Source organism: Ornithorhynchus anatinus, chromosome 4 (genome assembly GCF_004115215.2).
Source record: "Ornithorhynchus anatinus isolate Pmale09 chromosome 4, mOrnAna1.pri.v4, whole genome shotgun sequence".
Classification (NCBI taxonomy): domain Eukaryota; kingdom Metazoa; phylum Chordata; class Mammalia; order Monotremata; family Ornithorhynchidae; genus Ornithorhynchus; species Ornithorhynchus anatinus.
In genome coordinates, this window is record NC_041731.1 from 21,711,410 (window position 1) to 21,737,726 (window position 26,317).

The 26,317-nt window shown below is 53.5% G+C and overlaps 1 protein-coding gene across 2 annotated transcripts in view; it reads right to left on the reverse strand.

The window, feature by feature from the left end:
• Nucleotides 1-26,317, reverse strand: part of DNAAF9 (dynein axonemal assembly factor 9) — a 141,977-nt gene that overhangs the window by 109,921 nt on the left and 5,739 nt on the right. Inside the window, exons 1-4 of one of the 2 annotated variants that reach the window (XM_029062702.1) lie at nucleotides 17,697-17,746; nucleotides 16,720-16,799; nucleotides 5,159-5,278; nucleotides 1,882-2,006 (exon numbers count right to left, since the gene is read on the reverse strand). In XM_029062702.1, coding sequence (XP_028918535.1) covers nucleotides 1,882-2,006; nucleotides 5,159-5,278; nucleotides 16,720-16,799; nucleotides 17,697-17,731 — 360 coding nt within the window. In that variant the 5' untranslated portion in view covers nucleotides 17,732-17,746. Of the gene's footprint in view, nucleotides 1-1,881; nucleotides 2,007-5,158; nucleotides 5,279-16,719; nucleotides 16,800-17,696; nucleotides 17,747-26,317 lie in introns of those variants that run through there. The other variant, XM_029062703.1, reaches the window with a different exon arrangement.

Consider the following 26,317-nt stretch of genomic DNA (forward strand, 5'->3'; position numbering starts at 1 on the left):
CGCCCCTTCCTACCTCTCCTCCCTTCTCTCTCTCCACCGCCCACCCCGCACGCTCCGCTCCTCCGCCGCCCACCTCCTCGCCGTCCCTCGGTCTCGCCCGTCCCGCCGTCGACCCCCGGGCCGCGTCCTCCCGCGGTCCCGGAACGCCCTCCCTCCTCACCTCCGCCAAACTGATTCTCTTCCCCTCTTCGAAACCCTACTTAAAGCTCACCTCCTCCGAGAGGCCTGCCCAGACTGAGCTCCCCTTTTCCCTCTACTCCCTCTACCCGCCCCCTCTTCCCCCCCATTTCCCTCTGCTCCTCCCCCTCTCCCGTCCCACCCCCTCAGCACCGTACTCGTCCGCTCAACTGTATATATTTTCATCACCTTATTTATTTTGTTAATGAGATGTACATCGCCTTGATTCTATTTATTTGCTATTGTTTTAATGAGATGTTCATCCCCTCGATTCTATTTATTGCCATTGTTCTTGTCTGTCCGTGTCCCCCGATTAGACCGTGAGCCCGTCCAAGGGCAGGGACCGTCTCTATCTGTTACCGATTTGTACATTCCAAGCGCTTACTACAGTGCTCTGCACATAGTAAGCGCTCAATAAATACTATTGAATGAATGAACTGAAGGCAGGAGGCGAGACTGCAGATGGGGAGAGAGATGAGAGCCGGAGGTGGAGATCTGGGAATCATGCGCATAGAGGTGGCAGTTGTACTGTCCTCCGCCATGTGTTTCATACAGTCCTCTGCGGACTTGAAGCGCTCAATAAATACCAATGATGGACGGAGGGTCTGAGATGCTCCTTCCTTCCAGGTCACGGGAAAGCCTCGTGCCAGGAAGCAAGCAGACCGCCTGATTGCGGTAACGGTTGTGGTTCCAGTGTTATTTGTTGTTGTATCTGTTAAGAGCTTACTGTGTGCCAGGCACTGTACTAAGCGCTGGGATGGGTACAAGCACCAGTAGCTGTGTCCCTGAGCCTGGGATCACTTGGATTCCAAAGAGGGGAGATCCGAGCTTGCCCCATCGACCGCTTGCTTACCAACACGAATACGGGGGGCCAGAGTATACTGTTACAGTGCACTCTCTCAAACGCTTAGTACAGTGCTCTGCCTGTGGGAAGCACTGGATAAATACGACTGATTGACTGACAGAAACCGCCCTCCTTGCGAACAAAGGCAAAGAGACGAGGGAAGAGGTTTACTGCAAGGAAAAAACCCAGCTTTGTTTCATCTTTTTTTCCTGTATGGTATTTGTTAATAATAATGTCGGTATCTGTTAAGCGCTTACTATGTGCAGAGCACTGTTCTAAGCGCTGGGGGTCGTCCCACGTGAGGCTCACAGTCTTCAGATTACAGATGAGGGAACTGAGGCACGGAGAAGTGACTTGCCCACGGTCACACAGCTGACAAGTGGCGGGGCCGGGATTCGAACCCATGACCTCCGACTCCCAAGCCCGGGCTCCTTCCACTGAGCCACGCTGCTTCCCAGCTTTGTTGGTTAAGAGCTTAGCGTGCCGGCCACTGTACTAGCTACAAGCTAATCGGGTTGGACACGGTCCCTGTCCCATACGGGGCTCACACTCAATCCCCGTTTGACATACGAGGGAACTGCGGGCCAGAGGAATGAAGTGACTAGCCCGAGGTCACACGGCAGACAAGTGGGGGAGCCGGGATTAGAACCCGGGTCTTTCTGACACTCTCCTCAGAGAAGAGCAACACCCCCGAACTGCACGTAGCTCGCCTGTAAGGTCCTAGCGGGCAGGGAATGTGTCTGCTTATTGTCGTGCCGTACTCTCCCAAGCGCTTGGTACAGCGCTCTGCGCACGGTAAGCGCTCAATAAACACGACTGAACGAATGAAGGAACGGACCAAGCCAGAGAACCGCCCTCACCTCGCTTTCCGTCATGCAGTGGAAATGCAGATTCCTCCAAAACGCCACGTAGGGTAAGAGGTGCCGGTAATTGACAGGGTTGCAGTAGAGGTGGACGCTGTCTGGTTTTATCAAGATGACGACGTCTAGGAAATCAGAACAGAGCGCAAGACGACGGTTACTTCCGAGGCGAAGTCGTCGACCAACAGGGCATCAGAAATCTCGTTCCAATAAGAGGGAAGGAATTGGAAGTTGGAAGGAAGATAAGAACAGCAGTAATGATAAATGTGGTATTAGGCACTTACTGCGTGCCCGGGAACGCAGAGGGAGACTGGTTGGGAGTTTGTTGTGGACGGGGCGCGTTTTTACAACTCTGTTATACTGGACTCTCACAAGCGCTTAGTTCAGTGCTCTGCACGCGGGTAGTGCTCAATAAGTACCAGTGTTCGATTGACTAGAGATGGTCCCTCTAGACCGTAGGTCCACTGTGGGCAGGCAATGTGTCACAACTCTGATTTACTGGACTCTCACAAGCCCTTACTCCAGAGCTCTGAACACAGGCGGCGCTCAGTACACACAACTTAATGAACTAAACACAGGGCTGGGAGGCTGGACACCTGGGTTCCAGTGTCTACTCTGCCAGGGATCCCCCGGGGTCTGCTTCCTCATCTGTAAAAGGGGATGACACCTGCCTCTCCCCACCTCAGAGGAATGGTGCAAGGATTTAAAAAAAAAAAAGAGAGAGATTACTGATGAGAAGGTACTTTGGGAAAATTAAAATGACGCAGAAATTCAGTGTATTCCCCTTCGGCTTAGTACATGTGGACCCAGAGATCCATGTGTTTCACCCAAAAATGGAAGCACGTATTCCCCAACAGTTTAAAATACACAGACCTAGAGATCCGTGTATTGTACCTATACATTGAAACACGTATTCCCCTACAGTTTAATGCACGGACCTAGAGATCCATGTGTTTTACCCACAGACTGAAGCACATATACCCCAACAGTTTAAAAAACACAGACCTAGAGATCCATGTATTTTACCTATAAATCGAAACACATTCCCACACAGTTTAAGAATACACAGATCTAGAGATGCATGTGTTTTACCCATAAATTGAAACGCATATTCCCCTACAGTTTAATACACGGACCTGGAGATCCATGTGTTTTACCCATAAAGTGAAGCACGCATTCCCCAACAGTTTTAAATACACGGCCCTAGAGATCCGTGTGTTTTGCCGATATATCGAAGCACGTATTCCCCTACAGTTTAAGATATGGGGACCTAGAGATCCATGTGTTTTACCTACAAATTGAAACATCTATTTCTCTATAGTTTAAAACACACAGAACTAGAGATCCATGCGTTTTACCCATAAATTGAAGCATGTATTCCTCTACATTTTAATATACACATACCTAGAGATCCATGTGTTTTACCTATAAATTGAAGCATGTATTGCCCTACAGTTTAAGATACACGGACTAGAGATCCATGTGTTAATAATTACGGCATTTGTTAGGGGCTGACTGTGTGCCAGACACTGTACTAAGCACTGGGAATTGAAGCAAAGTGCCAAAAATAAGGCCATGGAGCCCTCAAAGGGTCTCCCAAAGCGGTAACTGCTGGCAGGCACGGAAGGCACGTTTTTTCCATTTAAAACTCAAACGCAGTCTGGGGGTTTGTTACAGCTCTATTAAAAAAAAAAAAAGCATCACGGAAAAGGAAAGACTGAAAATAGCCACTGCTATTGCATTTCCTTCACTCGTAAAAAAAAAAAAAAAAAAAAAGATGCTTCAGAACAGCCCAGGAACGGAGGACTATCTCTGGGAGCTTTCCCTGTCTCTCCCACACTTTCCAATCCCCCAAATCCTGATTCTCCTTCATGTCTTTTGGCCTTTCCTGGGCCTTTCGGCAGCTCTGTCCCAGAGCTAAGCATGTGCTATCTGTTAACTGGGTAGTAACAGCCCAGTGTGTGTGGAAAGCAAGCTACCTGCTCCGGTGAATGGGGACAGGAATTTTGAGAGATAGAGAACTAGACTGTCATCGCCCTGCCCTGCCTCAGTGACAAAAGCATCCTCAGAGGCTTCCCCAAAGACGAAGATAGAGCCCGGGCCTGCGGGTCAGGAGCTCATGAGTTTAATCCCGGCTCCACCACTTGTCGGCTGTGTGGCTCTGGGAGAGTCACTTCACTTCTCTGTGCCTCGGTTCCCTCATCTGTAAAATAGGGATTGGGACTGTGAGCCCCATGTGGGACAGAGACTGTGTCCAACCCGATTCGCATCATGTATCCACCCCAGCGCTTAGAACGGTGCCTGGCACATAGTAAGCGCTTAGCGAATACCACAATTGTTATAAAGGCTCTTTCGTGTCCCAGTTGTGGCTGACGGGGTGGGATGGAGAAAGCCATGTACATGCAGGCTTCCTTGAAAGACAGAGACTTGGGGAATCTCCCACCACCACAACTGAGGGGGGAAAGTCCTCTCGAAGGAAAGGAACGTACAAATTGGGGGTGGGGGGAAGAGAATGCTGCCAATGCCGCCTAAGGGTTGGAATGCCATGTCCAGGCCCGGCACCCTGCTTCTGGACCTGTTCACAGCTACCCAGATGCCCACCTCAGAGCTGAGTGGTCATTTCACATGAAGTGGGGCCTGAAGAACGTGCCTGTTGACCCTAATGGAGCTTTTTTTTTCCCTCCCCCTCCCTTCTTAAATGGCATTTCATAGCACTTACTATACGTCAGGCACTGTTCTAAGCGCTAGGGTAGATACCAGTTAATCAGGTTGGACAACGTCCCTGTCCCACATGGGGCTCACAGTCTTCATCCCCATTTAAAAGATGAGATAACCGAGGGACAGAGAAGTGAAGTGACGCGCCTACGGCCACACAGCAGACAGGTGGCGGAGCCGGGATCAGAAGCCAAGTCCTTAGGACTCCTGGGCTCTATCCGCTGGGCGCCACTGCTTCAACTGGGGAAGAAGAAAGGAAAGGAGCAAAGAAGGAGGGGGATTGCTGCCTTAAGAGCTGGAATGCCCTACCCAGGCCTGGCACCCTGCTTTCAGGCCTGCTCGCAACTACCCGCGTGCCCATCTCGGAGTGGGGGTGATTCCACATGAAGAGGGGAAGGTACGGGGACTGTGTCCAACCCAATTTGCTTGTATCTACCCCAACGTTTAAGTACAGCGCCTGGCACCTAGTAAGTGCTTACAGATCCCATAATTATTATTATTATTTAACAATGACTCTCGGAGAAGCTCCTCCCCCCGGGGGGGGGGGGGGGAGGGGACTCACCATCCAGGATGTCTTCGGAAAACCCCGTCCGTTCCAGATCGGCGTGGTTCTGGTTGTACAGTCCAAAGAGGAGGTAATTGGCCAGTTCCCTGCAGCCTTCATTGTAGCGGCTGTCGATTCCTGCAAGAGAAATGGAGCCATTCATTCATTCAATCACATTTATTGAGCACTTACTGAATACAAAGCACTATGCTAGTCAATTGAGCTGAGCAGAGAGACGGTGAGGGAAATCCCCAGCCGCTGGGAAGGTCTCAGAGGTCCAGGGTTGCGGATTTTTTTTTTAAATGGCATCAATCAACCGATCAATTGTATTCACTGAGTGCTTATTGTGTGCAGAGCACTGTACTAAACACTTGGGAGAGGACAATATAACAGACACATTCCCAACCCACAGTGTACTTAAAAATAATACTAGCTGTGGTGCTTATTAGGCACTATACAAAGTACAGTGGCGGATACAAGCCAATAGGGATGGACACAGTCCCTGACCCACGTGGGGCTCAAAGTTTCAATCCCCAATTTACAAGTGAGGGAACTGAGGCCCGGGGAAGTGAAGTGACTTGCCCAGGCTCACACAGCAGACAGGGGGTGGAGCTGGGATTAGAACCCATGACCTTCTGATTCCCACGCCCACGTTCTATCCACCACGCCACGATCTTAGGGTTTAGGAGGTGAGAATACATTATTAACAAATAAATTACGGCTATGTACAGAAGTGCCGTGGAGCTTCGAGGGGGAGGTGAATAAAGGGAGCGAGTCAGGGAGTTGGAGAAGGGAGAGGGAGAAGAGGAGAGGGTCAGGGAAGGCTTCCTGGAGGAAATGTGCCTTCAATAAGGCTTTGAAAGAGGGGAGAGTCATTTTCTGGCGGATTTGAGGAGGGAGGGCGCTCAGGGCCAGAGGCGGGAGGTGGGCGAGAGGCCTGCGGTGAGATAGATGAGATGGAGGTACAGTGATAAGGCTGGAATTAGGGGCGGGAAGTGCGTGGGCCGGGTTGTAATATGAGAGAAGCAAGGTGAGGAAGGACGGGCCAAGGTGACGGAGTGCTTTAAAGCCCACGGTGAGGAGTTTCTCTCTGAGGCAGAGGTAGACGGGCAACCGCTGGAGATTCCTCGGGGACTGGGGAAACGTGGCCTGAACATTTCTGTAGAAAAATGATCCGGGCAAGAGAGCAAAGCATGGACTGGAATGGGGAGCTATAGGAGGCAGGGAGGTCAGCAAGGAGGCTGCCAGAGAAATCAAGGTGAGATAAGTGCTTAACAAAAGGTATTTGTTAGGTGCTTGCTATGGGTCAGGCACTTTATGAAACACTCAAGTGGTTCTTACACAGTCCCCGTCCCCCAGGGGCTCGCAGTCTCAATCCCCATTTTCCACGAGGTCACCGAGGCCCAGAGAAGTGAAGCGACTTGCCCACGGTCACGCGGCAGACAAGTGGCGGGGTCGGGATTAGAATCCACGACCTTCTGACTCCCAGGCCCGGGCTCTGGCCGCTAAGCCAGGCTGCACCTCCCGCCTTGTCTCCCGGCCTGAGTCCGTAGGTTTGACTGAGGCCTGTGAACGCGAAGGAGGCAGCTGTGGGTACTGGCCGGTCCGGAAGACCTGAGCCGCCAGAGAGACTGGTTTTGCCAGGAACTTGGGCCTGAAATACAGGTTCTGAAAGGATGCCTCCAAGGCCCCATAAATGGCCACCGAGACAGTGGATCTGGAAGTGGGTGAGCAGGGGGAACCAGGGTCTAGAAAAATAATAATAATTAATAATAATTACGGTATCTGCAAGTGCTTATTATGTGCCAGGCACTGTACTAAGCGCTGGGGTGGAGACAAGCAAATCGGGTTGGACAGTCTGTCTCACATGAGGCTCACAGTCTTAATCCCCGTTTTACAGATGAAGGAAATGAGGCCCGGAGAAGTGAAGTGACTTACCCAAGGTCACACAACAGACAAATGGCAGAGCTGGAATTAGGACCCATGAATTTCTAGACTGTAAGCCCGGTGCGGGCGGGGATGTCCCTCTTGATTGCTGAATTGTCCTTTCCAAGTGCTTAGTCCAGTGCTCTGCACACAGTAAGCGCCTAAAAAAATATGATCGAATGAACTGAATGAATGAATGATAAGAGGAAATAGCAAGGTCTACTGGACAGAGCCCGGGCCTGGGAGCCCGAAGGACCTGGGTTCTAATCCCGGCTCCAACCCCTCGACTGCTGTGGACCTTGGGGAAGTCATTTCGCTTCTCCTCTTCTATCTTTCCTTCCTAAGCTGGGCTATATGGGTTGGATGGACAGAGCGCGGAGAGGGTGGAGTGACTGACTGGTGGAAGGAGCGAGGAGAGAATTGAGTATTCATTCATTCAATTCATTCAATCGTATTTATTGAGTCCTTACTGTGTGCAGAGCACTGTACTAAGTGCTTGGGAGAGTAGAGAAGCAGCGTGGCTCAGTGGAAAGAGCACGGGCTTGGGAGTCAGAGGTCATGGGTTCTAATCCCAGCTCCGCCGCTTGTCAGCTGTGTGGCTTTGGGCAGGTCACTTAACTTCTCTGTGCCTCAGTTACCTCATCTGGAAAATGGGGATTAAGACTGTGAGCCCCGTATGGGACCTGATTACCCTGTATCTCCCCCCAGCGATTAGAACAGTGCTCAGCACACAGTAAGCGCTTAACAAATACCAACATTATTATTATTATTAGTAGTACAATACAACAATAAAACAGACACATTCCCTGCCCAAAACGAGCTTACAGACTAGTGGGGGAAAATTCAGTTTCCTCCCGCGTAAAATAGAGATTAAAGACTGTGAGCCCAACGTGGAACATAATAATAATAACGATGGCATTTGTTAAGCACTTACAACGTCCCAGCCTCTCTTCTGAGTTCTGGGTAGATACAAGGTAATCAGGTTGTCCCACGTGGGGCTCACAGTGTTAATGCCCATTTTACAGATTAGGTAACTGAGACACAGTGAAGTTAAGTGACTAGCCCAACGTCACACAGCTAAGTGGCAGAGCCGGGATTAGAACCCACAACCTCTGACCGGACTGGGTCTGACCTGATTAGCTTGAAGAAGAAGAATAACAATTGTGGTACCCGTTACGTGCTTAACAGGTGCCAGGCACTGTACTAAGCACTGGGGTGGATACAAGCAAACTGGGTTGGACAGTCCCCGTCCCACGTGGGGCTCAAAGTCTCAATCCCCATTTTAGAGAGGAGCTAACGAGGCACGGAGAAGTAAAACGACTTACCCAAGGTCACACAGCAGACAGGCGGCAGAGCCGGGATTAGAACTCAGTCCATTCTGATTCCCAGGTCCATGCTCTGTCCACTACGCCAGCACTTAGAACAGTAGCCGGCACACAGCGCTTAGCAAATACCACAGTTATTATTATTATTATTGTTAGCCAATGCTACTTCACCGTTGCCATGTGGCATCTCCCCCAGGAGGAGGTTCGGGCGGGCTCGTGGGATGGCCAGAAAAAGGCTCGGTCCTTTCAGCGTTCCCGGGAGTAAAATCTTTGCCCAGGCCCCGGCGGGGGATAATCCCTGATTTCGGGCGATAATCCCTGATTTGAGGCCCGGCCCGGTGTGTGGGGTTGACAGTTTTCCCGCAGGTTGGTCCATTCCTTCATCCCGACCTATCTGTCGAGCGCCTACTGTGTGCAGAGCACCGTACTAAGCGCTTGGGAGAGTACGACACGACAATAAGCAGCGACAGTCCCTGCCCGCGACGGGCTCGGAGGTTCATTCATTCATTCAGTAGTATTTCTTGAGCGCTACGTGCAGAGCACCGTACTAAGCGCTCGGAATGTACAATTTGGCAACAGATGGAGACAATCCCCGCCCAACGCAGAGGTTGTGACGTGGGCAGCTCGGGGCCAGGTTTCCCGCTGACAGACAACCCGGGACGGGGGAGGACGGCCCCCCGCGCCCCATCCTCGCCCGGCATAGCCCGCAAGGATGGGCATCCTGGGCTCCCGGGAGGCTCTTCAACACTCCGGCTCAGGGATTTAACAGTCCCGACCGATGAGCTTCCTGCGACACCCAGCTCGGATTAATCCCAGGCGCGTTACCACAGCCCTGGGGCTCCTGGCCGGGGATTATCAGACAGGTCCCCGGCGGGCTTCCTGCAGACACCCGAGTCCCGACTAACCTCGACAGGGCCCGCCCATTTGCAAAGGCCCACCCTCGCCGTAATTAATTATGGCATTTGTTAAGCGCTTGCTGTGTGCCGAGCACCGTACTAGGCGACGGGGAGGATATGGGTAAATTGGATAGGACCCGGTCCCTGTCCCGCATGTCTTAATCCCCATTTCACAGACGAGGTCACCGAGGCACAGAGAAGTAACGTAAAGGCCACGGAGCCGACAAGCGGCAGATCGGAATTAGAATCCATGACCTTGAGTCCCAGGCCCTTGCTCTACCCGCTGTGCCGTGCCGCTTCTTAGACTGAGCCCCATGAAAACAGGGACCGCGTCCAAGCTGATTACCTTGGACCTACCCCAGTGCTTAGAACAGGGCTTGGCACATAGTAAGCGCTTAACGAGTACCATAATTATCATTAAGCTCCCTGACCGCTTTGGGATCCTGTGAGGTTCTAGAGGCCCAGAGACATCCAGGATAGAACAAGCTCCCCCGTTTCATCTCCCTTCGAGGCGCCGCCACCACCCATCGGTGGTATTTGCTGAGCGCTTAGTACGTGCCGGGTCCTGAGTGCTGGGGTAGGTCCAAGATAATCAGGTCGGTCACAGTCCCTATTCTGCAGGGGGCTCACATCCCCATTTCACAGATGAGGTCACTGAGGCCCAGGAAAGTATTTTTACTCAGCGCTCGGGAGGGTACGGATCAATGGAATTAGCAGACACGGTCCTTGGTCATAAGTTTACGGTCTAGAGGGGGAGGGAGACGTTAGCACAAATAATACGGACCATATAATTGAAAGATCTGTAGGCCACCGATGTGGGGTTGTGGGTGGGGTGAAGATCAAATGCTCCAAGTCACACTCTAAATGCAAAGATGTTTATTACCCTCCTCTCTCCCAGTTACCGGCCCCGGGCTTCTTTTTGTCTTTAAATGGCATCCGTTAAGCACCTATTACGTGCCTGGCACCGTACCAAGCGCCGGGATAGAGCCAAGCTAATCGGGTCGGATACAGTCCCTGTCCCACGCGGGACTCACGGCCTTCATCTCCGTTTCACAGATGAAGTCGCTGAGGCCCACCGAAGTCGAGTGACCGTCCCGAGGTCACGCAGCGGGGCAGTGTATAGATGTACATATTTATTATTTTATTATTCTATTTATTTTATTCATGTGTATATACCTATAATTCGATTTATTTATATTGACGCTACTGATGCCTGTCTACCTGACCTGCTTGGTTTCGTTGGCTGTCTCCTCCCTACTAGACTGTGAGCCCACTGTTGGGTAGGGATTGTCTCTATTTATTGCCGAATTGTACTTTCCAAGCGCTTGGTACAGTGCTCTGCACACAGTAAGCGGTCAGTAAGTACGATCGAATGAACGAAGCGAGGGAGCCAGGATTAGAAGGGGCTCGCCAGTTGCTCCGCGGGGAGAGCAGTTGATCATTCCATCATTCGTTCGTTCGATGGCATTTACTGAGCGCTCACTGTGTGCAAAGCACTGTACTGAGCGCTTGGGAGAGTCCAGCGGAACGACAGACGGACGCATGCCTGCTCACGGTCTAGAGGGGAAGTTGCTGCCCTGCTGGGATAAGAACCCAGAAACGCCCTGGGCGTGTCACTCCCCTTCTTAAACAACTCCGGCGGTTGCCTATCGACCTCCGCTCCAAGCAGAAACTCCTCACTCTAGGCTTCGAGGCTCTCCGTCACCTCGCCCCTTCCTACCTCTCCTCCCTTCTCTCTCTCCACCGCCCACCCCGCACGCTCCGCTCCTCCGCCGCCCACCTCCTCGCCGTCCCTCGGTCTCGCCCGTCCCGCCGTCGACCCCCGGGCCGCGTCCTCCCGCGGTCCCGGAACGCCCTCCCCTCCTCACCTCCGCCAAACTGATTCCCTTCCCCTCTTCGAAACCCTACTTAAAACTCACCTCCTCCGAGAGGCCTTCCCAGACCGAGCTCCTCTTCTCCCTCTACTCCCTCTGCCGCCCCCCCCTTCACCCCTCCGCAGCTTAACCCTCTTTTCCCCCCATCTCCCTCTGCTCCTCCCCCTCTCCCTTCCCATCCCCTCGGCACCGTACTCGTCCGCTCGACTGTATATATCTCCGTTACCCTGTTTATTTTCTTAACGAAATGTACATCGCCTCGATTCTATTCAGTCGCCACTGTTCTTACGAGATGTTCCTCCCCTCGACTCTATTCATCGCCATCGTTCTCGTCCGTCCGTCTCCCCCCATTAGACCGTAAGCCCGTGAAACGGCAGGGACTGTATCTGTTGCCGACTAGTTCATTCCAAGCGCTTAGTACAGTGCTCTGCACATAGTAAGCGCTCAATAAATACTACTGAATGTCCTGTTTACCACACTGGCATTTTAACCAACTAAGTGGTTTCAGGTAATGCGCTCTTGAGTGAGCCTGAGTAATCCCGTGACCTAATTCTTCTGCCCGGCTCCGTCTCTGAGTTGGGCGCTCCCCTTGCCCCCCACAGCTGCCACGTGGAACCCCAGATGCCAGGTGAGGAAGCCCACTGAAGCCCGCCTGGGCCTCCTGAAAAGCCCATCCGAGCCGTGATGCCGACGGCCCGGACCACCCCCCGTTTACGATCTCTGGTAAGGGTTTATTACTATGAGCCGGGCACTCCGCTAAGCACCGGGGTAGGTAAAATGTTGCTAGGTTGGACACGGTCCACGGGACGCACGGTCTTCATCCCCACCTGGCAGACGGGGTCACTGAGGCACAGGGGTCTGAAGTCACTTGTCCAAGGACACGCAGCAGACAAGCGATGGAGCCGGGATTGGAACCCAGGTCCCTCCGTCCCAAGCCCGGGCTCTATCCGCTAGGCCAAGATGCTTCTCGACAGCTCCTCCACCCCCTCACAGGGTTGCGTCCCCCTTGACCTGCTCCCTTTGTTCTCACTCCTTCGACCCCACAGAACCTGATCCTCGATTCCATTTATTGCCATCGCCCTTGTCCGTCTCCTCCGATTAGACCGGGCGCCCGTCAGAGGGCAGGGACGGTCTCTATCTGTTGCCGATTTGTACATTCCAAGCGCTCAGTACAGTGCTCCGCACGCAGTTAGCGCTCAATAAATACTATCGAATGAATGAACTTCTGTCCCTGTCTATAATTTATCCATTTAGATCCATATCTATCTCCCGCTCTAGACTGTAAGCTGCTTCTGGACAGGAACGTTTCTACTACGTTACTGGACTCTCCCAAGGGCTCGTCCAGTGCTTCGCACACAGGAAGCGCTCAGTAAATACCACAGATTGGTTCTTGGCAGCGGAGGCTCCGACGGTTGGACCGTCTCTATCTGTTACCGATTTGCACATTCCAAGCGCTTAGTACAGTGCTCTGCACGTAGTAAGCGCTCGATAAATACTACTGAATGAATGAACGTCTGCCTGACGCCGACCGTGGAAGGACGAGGTATATACCGCGGAATCTGTGCTCTGAAACTCCCCACCATCAGCTTCAAAGCCGTCAAGCGGCTCGCTCACCCCCGCCTCACTTCCTTACCGTAGACTAGCCCCTTCTAGACCGTGAGCCCGTCGGGGGCAGGGACTGTCTCTTCGTTGCTGAAATGGACTTTCCAAACGCTTAGTCCGGTGCTCCGCGCGCAGTAAGAGCTCAATAAACACGACAGATTGAACGCACGGATGACTCTCCTGCTCCAACCCAACCCTCACACTTTGCTCCTCTAATGCCATCCTTCTCACTTTGCCTCCATCTCTTCTATCTCGCCCACATCCTGCCTCTGGCCTGGAACGCCCTCCCTCCTCAAATCGGACAGACGATGACTCTCCCCCTCTTCAAAGCCTTATTAAAAGCTCCCCTCCTCCAAGAGGCCTTCCCAGACTGAGCCCCCCCTTTCCTCTTCTCCCTCTCCCTTCTGCTTCACCTGGATTTCCCCCCTCTATTCACCCCTCCCTCAAATGTACTTATTTCTATTCTGTCTCCCCCTCCCGACTGGAAGGTCGTTGCGGGAAGGGAACGGGTCTACCAGTTCTGTTACTCTCCGTTCATTCAACAGTATTTATTGAGCGCTTACTATGTGCAGAGCACCGTACGAGGCGTCTGGAATGTACAGATAGAGACGGTCCCGACCGTGGCTCAGTGGAAAGAGCACGGGCTTGGGAGTCAGAGGTCAGGAGTTCGAATCCCAGCTCTGCCACTTGTCGGCTGTGTGACTGTGGGCAAGTCACTTCACTTCTCTGGGCCTCAGTTCCCTCATCTGTAAAATGGGGATTAACTGTGAGCCTCACGTGGGACAACCTTTATCTACCCCAGCGCTTAGAACAGTGCTCGGCACATAGTAAGCGCTTAACAAATACCAACATTATTATTATTATTATTAATAATTGGGGGAGACGGACAGACAAGAAGAATGGCAATAAACAGAATCAAGGGGAAGAACATCTCATTACCCTCCCAAGCGTTTAGTACAGTGTTCTGCAGGCAGTAAGCACTCACTAAATACAACTGACTGATTAATTGGCTCTGCTTGGAAAATACCGCAGTTGTAATATCAGTACGGGATGCAATTCCAAGCTCTTCGTGAGTAACTATAGAGCCTACCACGCGGACTCCCCCAAGTGCTTAAGCCGGGGCTCTCCGCACACTAAGCACTAGATAAATATCACCCATTGAGTGATTATGGGGAGGATCTTTTTCTATCCCGCCCCAGCCCCTAAAGGGCTCACAAGAAGACGATCTTTCCACCTTCATGTTCTTCTGTGAGCCAAGCTCCACACTAGATTATCCCTTCTGGGACACCGGCCCGGGTGCCGTGACAGCCAAGGAGATCAAATTCAAAGAGAGGAGATACGCGTGCGCGGGCTTTATCTCCAAACTTCCAGGCTCCTCAGGGCTCCCCAAGGTCTATGCCTGAGGGATGGCCCAGGCCTCGAGAAATGCCACTGCCTAGTGGATAGAGCCGGACCTAGGAGTCAGAAGGACCTGGGTTCTAATTCCGGCCGTGTGACCCTGGGCGACTCGCCTCACTTCTCTGACCTCGGTTCCCTCACTTGTAAAATGGGGGTGAAGACCGCGAGCCCCATGTGGGAGAGGGACTGTGTCCAACCTGACTAGTTTGGATCTCCCGCAGCGCTGGGTACAGAGCCCGGTACATAAAGATCACTTCACACATATCAAATAATTTTAAAAAGCTATCCGGAAGCCTTGATCTTCGGCTGTGTGAGGACAGACCAGATGGCTATTCATTTAGACTTTCACTACAGGCAGAGTGGCCTAGTGGATGGAGCCCGGGCCCGGGACTCAGAAGGACCTGGATTCTAATCTTGGCTCCATCGCTTGTCTGCTGTGTGACCTAGGGCAAGTTGCTTCACTTCTCTGGGCCTCGGTTTCTTCTTTTTTTTTTTTTGAAAAAAAAAAAATAATATTTAAGCTCCTACTTTGTGCCAAACACTGTCCGAAGCACTGGGGTAGATACAAGGTAATCAAGTTGGACACAGTCCACGTCCCACATGCGGCTCACAGTCTCAATCCCCGATTTACTGATGAGGTGATCGAGGCACAGAGAAGTAAAGTGACTTGCCCAAGGTCATACGACTGGCAAATGGCGGAGTTCAAACTAGAAGCCGTGTCCTTTTGACTTCCAGGCCCTTGCCCTATCCGCTAGGCCACGCTACTTCCTCATCCGGAAAATGGGAATGAAGACCGTGAGTCCCACGTGGGACAGGGACTGTGTCCAGCCTGATGAGCTTCTACCTACCTCAGTGCTTAGTACACTCAGTACAGTGCCCGGCACATAGTAAACGCTTAACAAACCCCACAATCATTATTATTTGCTTCTCCGTACCTCAGTGACCTCACCTGTAAAATGGGGATTCAGATCGTGAGCCCCAAGTGGGACAGGGACTGTGTCCAACCTGATTAGCTTCTAATAATAATAATGATGATGGCATTTGACAGGCGCTTACTATGTGCAAAGCACTGTTCTCTAAGCGCTGGGGAGGATGCCAAGTAATCAGGTTGTCCCACGTGGGGCTCACAGTCTTAATGCCCATTTTACAGGTGAGGTGACTGAGGCACAGAGAAGTTAAATGACTTGCCCACAGTCACACAGCTGACAAGGGGCAGAGCCGGGATCCGAACCCATGATCTCTGACTCCCAAGCCCCTCTGAGCCACGCTTCTGACTACCTCGGCGCTTAAGTTCGAATCCCGGCTCTGCCACTTGGCGGCTGTGTGACCGTGGGCAAGTCACTTCACTTCTCTGGGCCTCAGTTCCCTCATCTGTAAAATGGGGATTAACTGTGAGCCTCACGTGGGACGACCCGATTCCCCCGTGTCTACCCCAGCGCTTAGAACGGTGCTTGGCACGTAGTAAGCGCTTAACAAATACCAACATTATTAGTAGTAGTAGTAGTAGTACAGTGCCTGGCACAGAGTAAGCGCTTAAATACCAACTAGATGAAAGAATCCCGGAAGCCACCTTCTCTCGCTCCGTAAGGAGACAGGAGGCTGGACGGACGAGAGGGCCACACGTTGAGACTTTCCCGACGTGTGGCTCCGGGGGCTTTTGTCCAAGGGGGTTGGAATTCAAGCTGAAGAAGTTGGAGAGAAGGCTCTAGGTCATTCCACGCCGCGGCACCCCGGAGAAACCAAAAAATCCAAGACCTCGGGGCTCAGGAAGTGCGCTTGCAGGGTGGGGCTCAGTAGGGAGAGACTGTGCGCGTGTTTTGGGCAGGGAGGGTGTCTGATATTCGGCTGTCCTCTCCCAAGCACTCAGTACAGTGCTCTGCACTCAGAGCGCGCTCAATAAAGAAGACTGAATGAAAGGCAAGGCTCACCTCCCTGGTCTTTTGCCCAACCGGCTTTAAAGCAACCAACACAGATCTCTCTTCGGCCTCCGGAAGCAGAGTGGCCCTAGCGGAAAGAGCCGGAGGCCGGGTGGGGGGGGGTCAGGGGACCTGGGTTCTACTGCCAGCTCCACCTCGTGTCTGCTGTGTGACCTTGGGCAAGTCACCGCCCTTCTCTGGGCTTCAGGTCCCTCATCTGGAACTGAGCCCCAAGTAGGTCAGGAACCGTCACTTAGCCGACTGGCCGGTCTCGACCCCAACGCTTAGAACAGCGCTTCAACACCATCGGGGATATAGATTTCTTTCCCCCAGACCCCGTGGCCCGTCGACCTCTCCCCAGGCACTCAGGCCAGCGCTCTGCACACAGTGAGCTCTCGAGAAATACCAAATCGATGGTATTTACTGAGCGCTTACCACCGGCCGATCCGTTTGCTTGATACACAGTCTCGGCATCCTCCTCTCGTCCTCAACCCCTCCAGCGGAGCAGGCCCGACCCCTCCGGGGTTCGGAGGGGGGGAAGAGGGGCGGTGCGGACCCCAACCCCGCCTCCAGCCTGCCCCCGGCTCGGGGCCCTGCAGCCCCTCTGCCCACCCTGAACCACCCTCCGGACCGGGCACTCACCTAAAATGCAGAGGATCCCGTCGGGCTGAGATCTGCCGCTCTGCGTCAGGATGCCTTGGATTTGCCGAAGCCGGCTGCAGCTGGGAGAGAGACGGGAAGGATTACCAGTCGAGCAGACGATAATAATAAGGCGGCAGAGCGGAGGGAGCGCGGGCCCGGCAGTCCGGAGGTCGTGGGTTCTAATCCCGCCTCCGCCACCCGCCTGCTGCGTGACCTTGGGCCTGTCGCTTCGCTTCTCTGGGCCGCAGCGACCTCACCTGTCAAACGGGGAATCGAGACGGCGAGCCCCACGTGGGACAGGGACGGTATCCGCTCCCGCTCACTTGTATCCCCGCCCGCGCGCTGCGGTCTCTGTTAAGCGCTACTCCGCGCCGGGCACTGTATCGAGCGCGGGGGCGGATACAAGCAAACGGGGTCGGACCAGGTCCCCCCGGCCCATGCGGGGCTGCAAGTCTCAATGCCCATTTTCCAGATGGGGTAACTGAGGCACAGAGAAGCGAAGCGCCTGGCTCACGGTCACACAGCAGACAAGCGGGGGAGCCGGGATTAGAACCCTCGACCTGTCAGGCCCGTGGGCTTTACCCACGCTGGATCCCCCTTCACGTTGGCGCTTTCTGCCCTCTCCCCAGCGGCAGGTTGAGGACAGAGCAGCAATCAAGCGTTCTGTGTGCAGAACACTGTCATAAAGCCTCGGGAGGGGTAAAAGATTAGGCAGATAGGCCCCCTGCTTACAATCCGGTGAGGGAGATGGGTGTTAAGGCCCTCCCACTCACCCCATCGGAGCTATTTACTGAATGCTTACTAGGTGCGGAGCCCTGTACTAGTGCACAGCACCGTACTAAGCGCCGGGGAGAGTCCGGCACAACAGAATCAGCAGTCACTTTCCCTGCCAATAAAGAGCTCAGGGTCTAGAGAGGGAGGCAGACGTTAATGTGAGTAAATATGTGATCTGTAATACGTAACGTGAATATATGTACCCAAGTGCCGGGGCGTCGGAGGGTGGGGCTGACATCAAACGTCCACAGGTCACAGATCCAAGCGCCGGGATGAGCCAGAAGAGAGAGGGAGCCAGGGAAAAGGGGGCTTCGTCGGGGAAGGCGGGCACCGTACTAAACGCTGGGGGATGATATGGGCTCATCAGGGTGGACAGGGTGGGCCCTGTCCCACCTGAGACTCACAGTCTTCATCCCCATTTTACAGAGGAGGTAACTGAGGCCCCGAGAAGTGAACTGCCTCGCCCGAGGTTAGACAGCAGAGAAGCAGAGAAGCAGCGTGGCTCCGGGGAAGGAGCACGGGCTTTGGAGCCGGAGGTCACGGGTTCGAAACCCGGCGCGGCCACTTGTCAGCCGTGTGACTGCGGGCGAGTCACTTCACCTCTCGGTGCCTCAGTTGCCTCATCTGTAAAATGGGGACGAAGACCGTGAGCCCCACGTGGGACGACCCGATTCCCCCGTGTCTCCCCCAGCGCTCGGAACGGTGCTCGGCACATAGTAAGCGCTTAACAAATACCAACGTTACTATTATCATTACAGCAGTCAAGCGGCGGAGCTGGGATTAGAACCCAGGTCCTTCTGGCTGTTCTTCGTTCACTCAATCGTATTTACTGAGCGCTTACTGTGTGCAGAGACCTGTACTGAGCGCTTAATTATTCCCGTTACTGTCGAGAAGCAGCGTGGCTCAGTGGAAACGGCCTGGGCTTGGGAGTCCGAGGTCATGAGTTCGAATGCCGCTTGTCTGCCGCTTGTCAGCCGTGTGACTGCGGGCGAGTCACTTCACTGCTCTGTGCCTCAGTTCCCTCACCTGAAGAAACGGGGATGAAGACTGCGAGCCGCACGTGGGACGACCCGATGACCCCGGATCTCCCCCAGCGCTTGGAACGGCGCCCTGCACGTAGTAAGCGCTTAAATACCAACATTATTATTATTGTAAGGGAAGCTTGTGACTCCCGCTTCCCTCCCCTGTGGCTGAAAGCAGTCGATCCCCTCGCCCCCTCCTACCTCACCTGGCTACTCTCCTACGCCAACCCACCCCGCACACTTTGCTCCTCTAATGCCAACTTACTCAAGACGCCTCGACTCGTCCAAGTCACCGATGACCTCTCGCCCACGACCCGCCTCTGGCCTGCAACGCGCTTCCTTCTCAAATCCCCCAGACAATTACTCTCTCTACCTCCAAAGCCTTACTGAAGGCACATTTCCAAGAGCTCTTCCCTAAGCCCTCATTTCCTCTTTTTCCCACTCCCAGCCCCAGAGCGCTTCTGTCTGAATCCTAATTTACTGACGCATATTAAAGTCGGTCTCCCCCTCCGGACTGTAAATCCGTCGTGGGCCGGGAATGTCGCTGTTATCCTGTTGTGTTGTCCTCTGCGAAGCGCTCAGTACAGCGTCCTGCACTCAACAAATACGGCCGACTGATCGGCTCCCGATGCCACATTCCGTGACCCCGCGGTGGGGCCTGGGTTCAGAAGGATCTGGGAAGGCAGAGCGAAGGTTCTGGAACAAATAAGGAGAGGGAAAGGGCTCCTCCCGCTATGAAAGAAATGCTCAAGGTGTGGGTACACTCTGTGTCATGGCTCAGTGGAAAGAGCCCGGGCTTGGGAGTCAGGGGTCAAGGGTTCGAATCCCGGCTCTGCCACTTGTCAGCTGGGTGACCGTGGGCAAGTCACTTCACTGGGCCTCAGTGACCTCATCTGTAAAATGGGGATGAAGACTGTGAGCCTCACGTGGGACAACCTGATTTCCCTGTAACTACCCCAGCGCTTAGAACAGGGCTCTGCACCTAGTAAGCGCCTAACAAATACCAACATTATTATTATTTTTACTTCTGCAAAAAAAAAAAAAAAAAAAACTCTCGAGGTTTGGGCACGCTCTGTTTATTTCCCCAAAATGGCACGTAGGACGTCATGACGTTACTCTGCGAACGTGATGCCGCGTGCAACTCCGTGTCCGGTAATCCTGAGGGACGTCAGCGGCCACCCTAACCCGAAGAGAAGCAGCGTGGCCTCGTGGACAGAGCCCGGGCCCGGGGGGACCGAAGGACCCGGTTTCTGCTCGCGGCTCTGTCGCTTGTCTGCTGGGCGATCTTGGACGAGTCACTTCCCGGGGCCTCGGTTCCCTCATTCGGGAAATGGGATGAAGGCCGGGAGCCCGACGTGGGACAGGAGCTGTGTCCAACCCGATTAGCTTGGATCTACCCCAGCGCTTGGTAGAGCACCTGGGTCACAGTGAGCTCTTAACAAATCCCACCATTATCATCACCATCCCCATGCAAGAGAATGCACAGAATCCCATTCTGTACCTTTGCCACTCCTGCTTCCCCTTCCCTCAGCTTTGGCTGGGCAAGGAAATTAAAAGTATTTTATCGATCCATCCCATCACGGTTATCAAGTGCTTACTGTGTGCGGGGCACCGTACTAAGCGCTTGGGAAAGTACAACCATAAAGAGTGACATTCCTTCCCAGCCCTTAACGAGCTCACAGACTAGAAGCACGGGGAGACAGACATCGATACAAATAAATATTCGGTCCGGAAGCAATGAGGATTTAATGTTTAAGTTGCACGCGGTCAGGTCACACTCAACCAAGCGTTGAACCGCCGGTTTACAGGGTCCAAAGCATCCTCACAGAAGCCTCCCGCGGCCACTTCTCGGTTAGTCCGCTTGGCCGCTGGCGGCTCCGGTTCTAAACTGAATTCGAATGCTGAACTGAGGAGATGGACACATCCAGAATAAAGAGCTGAGGGCTGCCTGCCGGCAGACCCATCTCCCAGGTGTTCATTTTCCAAATGCGATTTATACGCCAACGTCACGCGTGGCTGTTGGAAGGTGCCCCGAGGAGAATGTCCAGGGAGGTTAAAGCTACCCTCGGGTCCCTGGCAGTGGAAAATACTACTCCAGCCTGATGCCCAACTACCTTCTCAAGCCCAGAGGGACAACATGGCGTAGTGGAAAGAGCTCGGGCCTGGGAGTCAGAAGATCGTGGGTTCTAATCCCGGCCCCGCCGCTTGTCTGATAATAATAACAGTAGTAGTAATAATCGTGGTATTGGTTACCTATTGCGGTATTTGTTACCTACTGGTATTTGCTGTCTACTGGGTGACCTTGGGAAAATCACTTGACTTCTCTCTGCCTGGGTTACCTCAACTGGAAAATGGGGACTGAAACTGTGAGCTGCTTGTGGGACACAGACTCCGTCCAACCCGATTTACTTGTCTCCACCCCAGCGCTTAAGAGAGTGACTGGCGTATGGTAAGTGCTTAATGAATACCATAATTATTAATTGTTATTATTATTCATCGGGGCTCCAGACCACCCTCCACCTTCTCAAGCCCAGAAAGACCATCTCCCCTCCACTTTCTCCCTCTCTTCAAACACCCACTGAAGGCACACCTCCTCCAAGAGACCTTCCCTGACTAAGTTCTCTTTTCCTCTCTCTCCACTCCCTTCTGCATTGCCCTGACTTGCTCCCTTTTTCATCCCCGCTCCCAGCCCCACATCACTATGTATATACCCATAATTTATTGATCTCAATTAACGTCCACCTCCCCCTTTACAAAGTAAGCTCGTGTGGGCAGGGAACTTGTTTGCAGTGCTTTGCAAACAGAAAGCGCTCCATAAATATGACTGACTGATTGCTCAGAAAAATTCTTACCCAGAGTAGAAGCCAGAGAAGCATAAAGGAGTCTAGCACGCTGAGTAAAGAAAGATGCCGAGAAAAGCTCCTGCCTAAACCAGAAGCCAGGGACAGGCAAAAAGGAGTTTAGCACACCAGAGGCAAGGAAGGTGGCTCAGATAAACTCTTGCCCAGACTAGAAGCCAGGGAGAGGCATAAAGCAGTCTAGCACACTAAAGGAAAAAGAGGTTGCTCAGGAAAACAGAAAAAAATGGGAAAAACTGAAGCGGCTTGGCTCTGGGAGTCAGAAGGATCTGGATTCCAATCCCAGGTCGGCCACTTAGCCGCCGCATGTGACCTTAGGCAAGTCACTGCACATCTCTGGGCCTGTAAAATGGCTATTAAGACAGTGAACCCCAGGAGGGACAGGGAGTGTGTCCAACCTGATTAGCTTGCATCTACCCCAGTGCTCAGTACAGTGCCTGGCACGTAGTAAGTACATAACAAATCACATTAAAAAAAACAAACAAAAAAACCCCCCCCTCCCGCCCAGGCTAGAAGCCAGGGAGCCATCAAGCACACTAAAGGAAACACTAGAGGTTGCCTGGCTACCGGTGGCTGAGGCAGAGAAGGAAGCTATTTTCCCAGGCAAGTACTAATTCAGCCCTAGAGCAGAAGGCAGAACTTCCATGAACTTGAAAAAAAAAAAAAGTATGATTATATTGAATAACAATGATGGTATTTGAGATAACAGTAATAATTATCAATTATGATATTTGTTCGGCGCCTGCTATGTGCTGGCACCGTACTAAGAAGGGGGCAAGGTGACTGAGTTAAAAACTACGACTGAGTAAAAACGATTACAACAACTAACAGCGAAAGAAACTTTCTGTTGTCTTGGGGTAGTTACTGCACGTTTCTGTTAAGAAAGACACAGGGCTGCTATCTGGGGGAAAACCATTTTGTTCCCAGTCTGGGGCAAAGCAACTGGCCTGAAAATGGCTTTTTGGCCTCATTACATTTATTATTAATAGCTTACGATAACAATAATGGTATTTGTTAAGCTCTTACTGCGTGTCAGGCGCTGTGCCAAGCGCGGAGGTGGATACGAACAAACTGAGTTGGCCGCAGTCACTGTCCCGCGTGGGGCTCACAGTCTCGATCCCCATTCTACAAATGAGGAAACCGAGGCCCAGAGAAGTAGCAGCGCGGCTTAGTGGCAAGAGCCCGGCCTCGGGAGTCAGAGGACGCGGCGGGTTCTGATCCCTGCACCGCCACCTGTCAGCTGTGTGACTTGGGGCGAGTCACTTCACTTCCCTGGGCCTCAGTTACCTCATCTGCAAAATGGGGATTAAGACTGCGAGCCCCACGGGGGACAACCCTGACGACCTTGTATCATCCCCTAGCGCTTAGAACGGTGCTTGGCACAGGGTAGGCACTTGAAAACACCGTCGTCATCGTTATTATCATTAAAGTGACTTGCCCAAGGTCACACGGCAGACAGGGGACGGGGCCAAGATGCGAACCCATGACCTTCTGGCTCCCAGGCCTGTGCTCTAGCCATTACGCCACGCTGCTTGCTTGGGCAGCGAGAGACAAAAACAGAACCGATAATCATCGGGCTCGTGGATCGATACGAAGCCCCACTGACCGCGAGCACTGAAGACTACGGCGGTCTCGGCGCTAAATAACCTAAGTTGCCGTTTCCCAGCTGGGAGACCCCATCGAACTGAAGGACCACCTCCTGTCGGCAAAAAAAAAATCTCAAAGACCCATCGATTTCCTTTCCTCTGAGACATCCCAAGGAACGCTGAGGCCTACGCTCTGCGATCGGGGAAAGCTGGCCTCTGGCGCTTGGATCCATGCTCATGGCCCAGGCCAGGGGGTCACAAGGATCTGGGTTCTAACTCTGGCTCCACCACTCGTCACTCAATCGTATGTATTTAGCGCTTACTGCGTGCAGAGCACTGTACTAAGTGCTTGGGGGAGCACAATATAATAATAAACAGGCACATTCCCCGCCCACAACGAGCTCGCAGTCTGCCGTGTGTGACCTTGAGCAAGTCACTTTGTTTCCGTGGTCCTCGATCCCCTCGTCTGTGACATGGGGATTAAGAAAATAATAATAATAATTGGGGCATCTGTTAAGCTGTTACTACGTGCCAGGGACCGTACTAGGCGCTGGAGCGGATATAAGTATATTGGGTCGGACACAGCGGCCGTCCCGAGTGGGGTTCACGCTCTCAATCCCCATTTTCCAGATGAGGAAACGTGAGAACCTGAGAAGTGAAGTGGCTCGCCCGAGGTCACGGAGCAGACAAGTGGCGGAGCTGGGACTGGAAGCCAGGTTCTTCTGCCACCCAGGCCCGTGTTCTTTTCATCAGGCCACGCTGCTTTCCTCCACTCTCTGCTGGGACTTGCCAAGCGGATTCTTGGCCCCCAAGCCTGGCAGACGGACCCCCAAACCCGGAGAGGACAAGGAAACAAAGCCGCCGGGATTTCTCACGGTGAACAAAAGCCAGAGCGGAAGCGGGATCCGGGAACGCGGTTAGCCGAGCTTTTGGAAATTCCCCGTCGACCCCGAAGTTACGACGCTGTCTTAGTTCCAGCTGATCTTTCGACTGCCTTTTCTTAACGATATTCGTTGAACGCTACGGGTCAGGGACCGTACTAAGCGCCGGGGTAGACGCAAGCAAATCAGCTTGGGCACCGTCCGTGTCCCCCATGGGGTTCACAGTCCTAAAGCCCATTTTACAGGTGAGCGAACTGAGGCCCAAAGAAGTGAAGTGACTTGCACAAGGTCACCCAGCAGACAAGTGGCAGAGGCGGATCAGAACCCATGACCTTCTGGCTCCAGGCTGGGCTCTAACCACCAGCCCGCACTGCTTCCCGCTCCCAGTGTTCCTCTCGGCTCCATCCCATTCGTTCATTCAGTCGTACTTACTGAGCGCTTACTGCGTGCGGGGCGCTGTACGGAGAACTCGGGAAAGTACAATATAACAATAAGCAGGGACACTCCCTACCCACAACGGGCTTACAGTCTTGAGCCGGGGAGACGGACGGGAACAGAAATCAATAAACGACAGATACGGACAAAAGTGCCGTGGGGCCGGGAGGGGGGAAGAGCAGAGGGAGCGAGTCAGGGTGACGCCGAAGGGAGTGGGAGATGAGGAAGAGTGGGGCTTAGTCTGGGAGGGCCTCTTGGAGGAGATGGGCCTTCGATAAGGATTTCAAGCCGGTGGCGGGGGGGGGGGGGGGGGGGAGGGGATCACTGTCGTTTGGATTTGAGGCGGGAGGGCGTTCCAGGCCAGAGGCAGGACGCGGGCCAGGGGTCGGCGGCGAGACAGGAGAGGCGGAGGCCCAGTGAGGAGGTTGACTTTCCCTGCAGGCCCCCGGAAAAGACCCCTTCTCCCCAAACCCTACCCCTCGCTTCGGATCTGGAGGCGGAAGATCCACACGCCCTTCTGAAAAGAACGACTCCCGGCATCTAACTTCCAAGAGGCGGTTTCACTTCGGGGCCGGGGACGTGTTCATTCAAGCCTCCCGAATTCTGATTTGGAAAGAGCGATAAGCCGGGCTGATACTCGTGGGAATACGCGTCTCCTGAGCACCTTCTTGCCTGGCTCTGGACACTGGGTGTGGACTGAAGAATTAGAGGCCGGGAGAGGGGAGAAGAGCGACGTCGACGCGGCGGGGCCTGGTGCCCTGACGGAGAGCCAGACGTTCCGTTCCCTGCCGTCGATCCCGGGGACCACCCCGAAAACACAAAACGGTAACCACGAGGATGGTGTCCAGGAGAGCAACCGTAATAAAAATAATCATCACTGTGGATCTGTTCGGCGCTTACTACGTGCCAGGCGCGGTACTGAGCGCTGGGGGAGATACAGGTTCGTCAGGTTGGACGCAGTCCCTGCCCCACGTGGGGCTCACAGTCTCAATCCCCGTCTTACAGATGAGGAAACTGAGGCCCGCAGAGGGGACGTGATTGGCCCAGGGTCACGGGAGACAAAAGGCAGAGCCGGGACTAGAACCCACGACCTTCTGACTTCCAGGCCCCAGCTCCATCCACTGGGCCACGCTGCTCCTCCCCGACACCCTCCTACGCCCCGCTCAATGAATACCACTGATCGAAGACAATCCCGAGGCAACCCAAGTGGATATTCCTCTTTACCGGGGCTGCCCTAGGGGTCCCTCCCCATCTGGGAGACTCCCCGAGTTCTGTGGTCTCCTATCTGTAATTTATTTTAATGTCTGCCCCCCACCCCAGACTGCAAGCTCCTTGGGGGCGGGGAAATGCGCCTAGAAACTCCGTTGGAGCGGACTCTCCCAACTGCTTAGTAGGATGCTCTGTGCTCAATAAATACGGCCGACTAATTAAACTCTACGGCACGGTATTCTTCCAAGCTCTCAGCTCCCTGTTCTGTCCACTGTAAGCACTCGAATACCATTCGGATCTACGACCTCCGGGCATTTGGTGATAATCATAATACCGATAATAACTGTGGTACTTGTTAAAGAGCTCACTACGTGCCAAGCACCGTTCTAAGCATGGGGGTGGAGAGGAGTTCATCAGCCCCCGTCCCACGTGGGGCTCACGTCCTTCACCCCCATCTTACAGATGAGGGAACCGAGGCCCGGAGAAGTGAAGCGACTTGCCCGGGGTCACGCAGCAGAAAAGCGGCAGGGCTGGGATTAGACCCCAGGTCCTTCTGAGTCCTAGGCCCGGGCTCTATCCACTAGGCCGCACCGTTTCTCAAAAGACTACAGAGAGTCGGCGGGATTCGAACCCGCACGGGGACATCCCAGTGGATTTGCAGTCCGTCGCCTTAACCGCTCGGCCACGACGCCCCCCCCCCCCCCTCAGCCCCGGAGCCCTTCCGCTCAAATCTACAAATGATATAATTTATTGATTTATATTAATGTCTCTCTCTCTCTCGACTGTAAGCTCACCGTGGGCAGGGAACCCCTGCTGTAATGTACTCTTCTAAG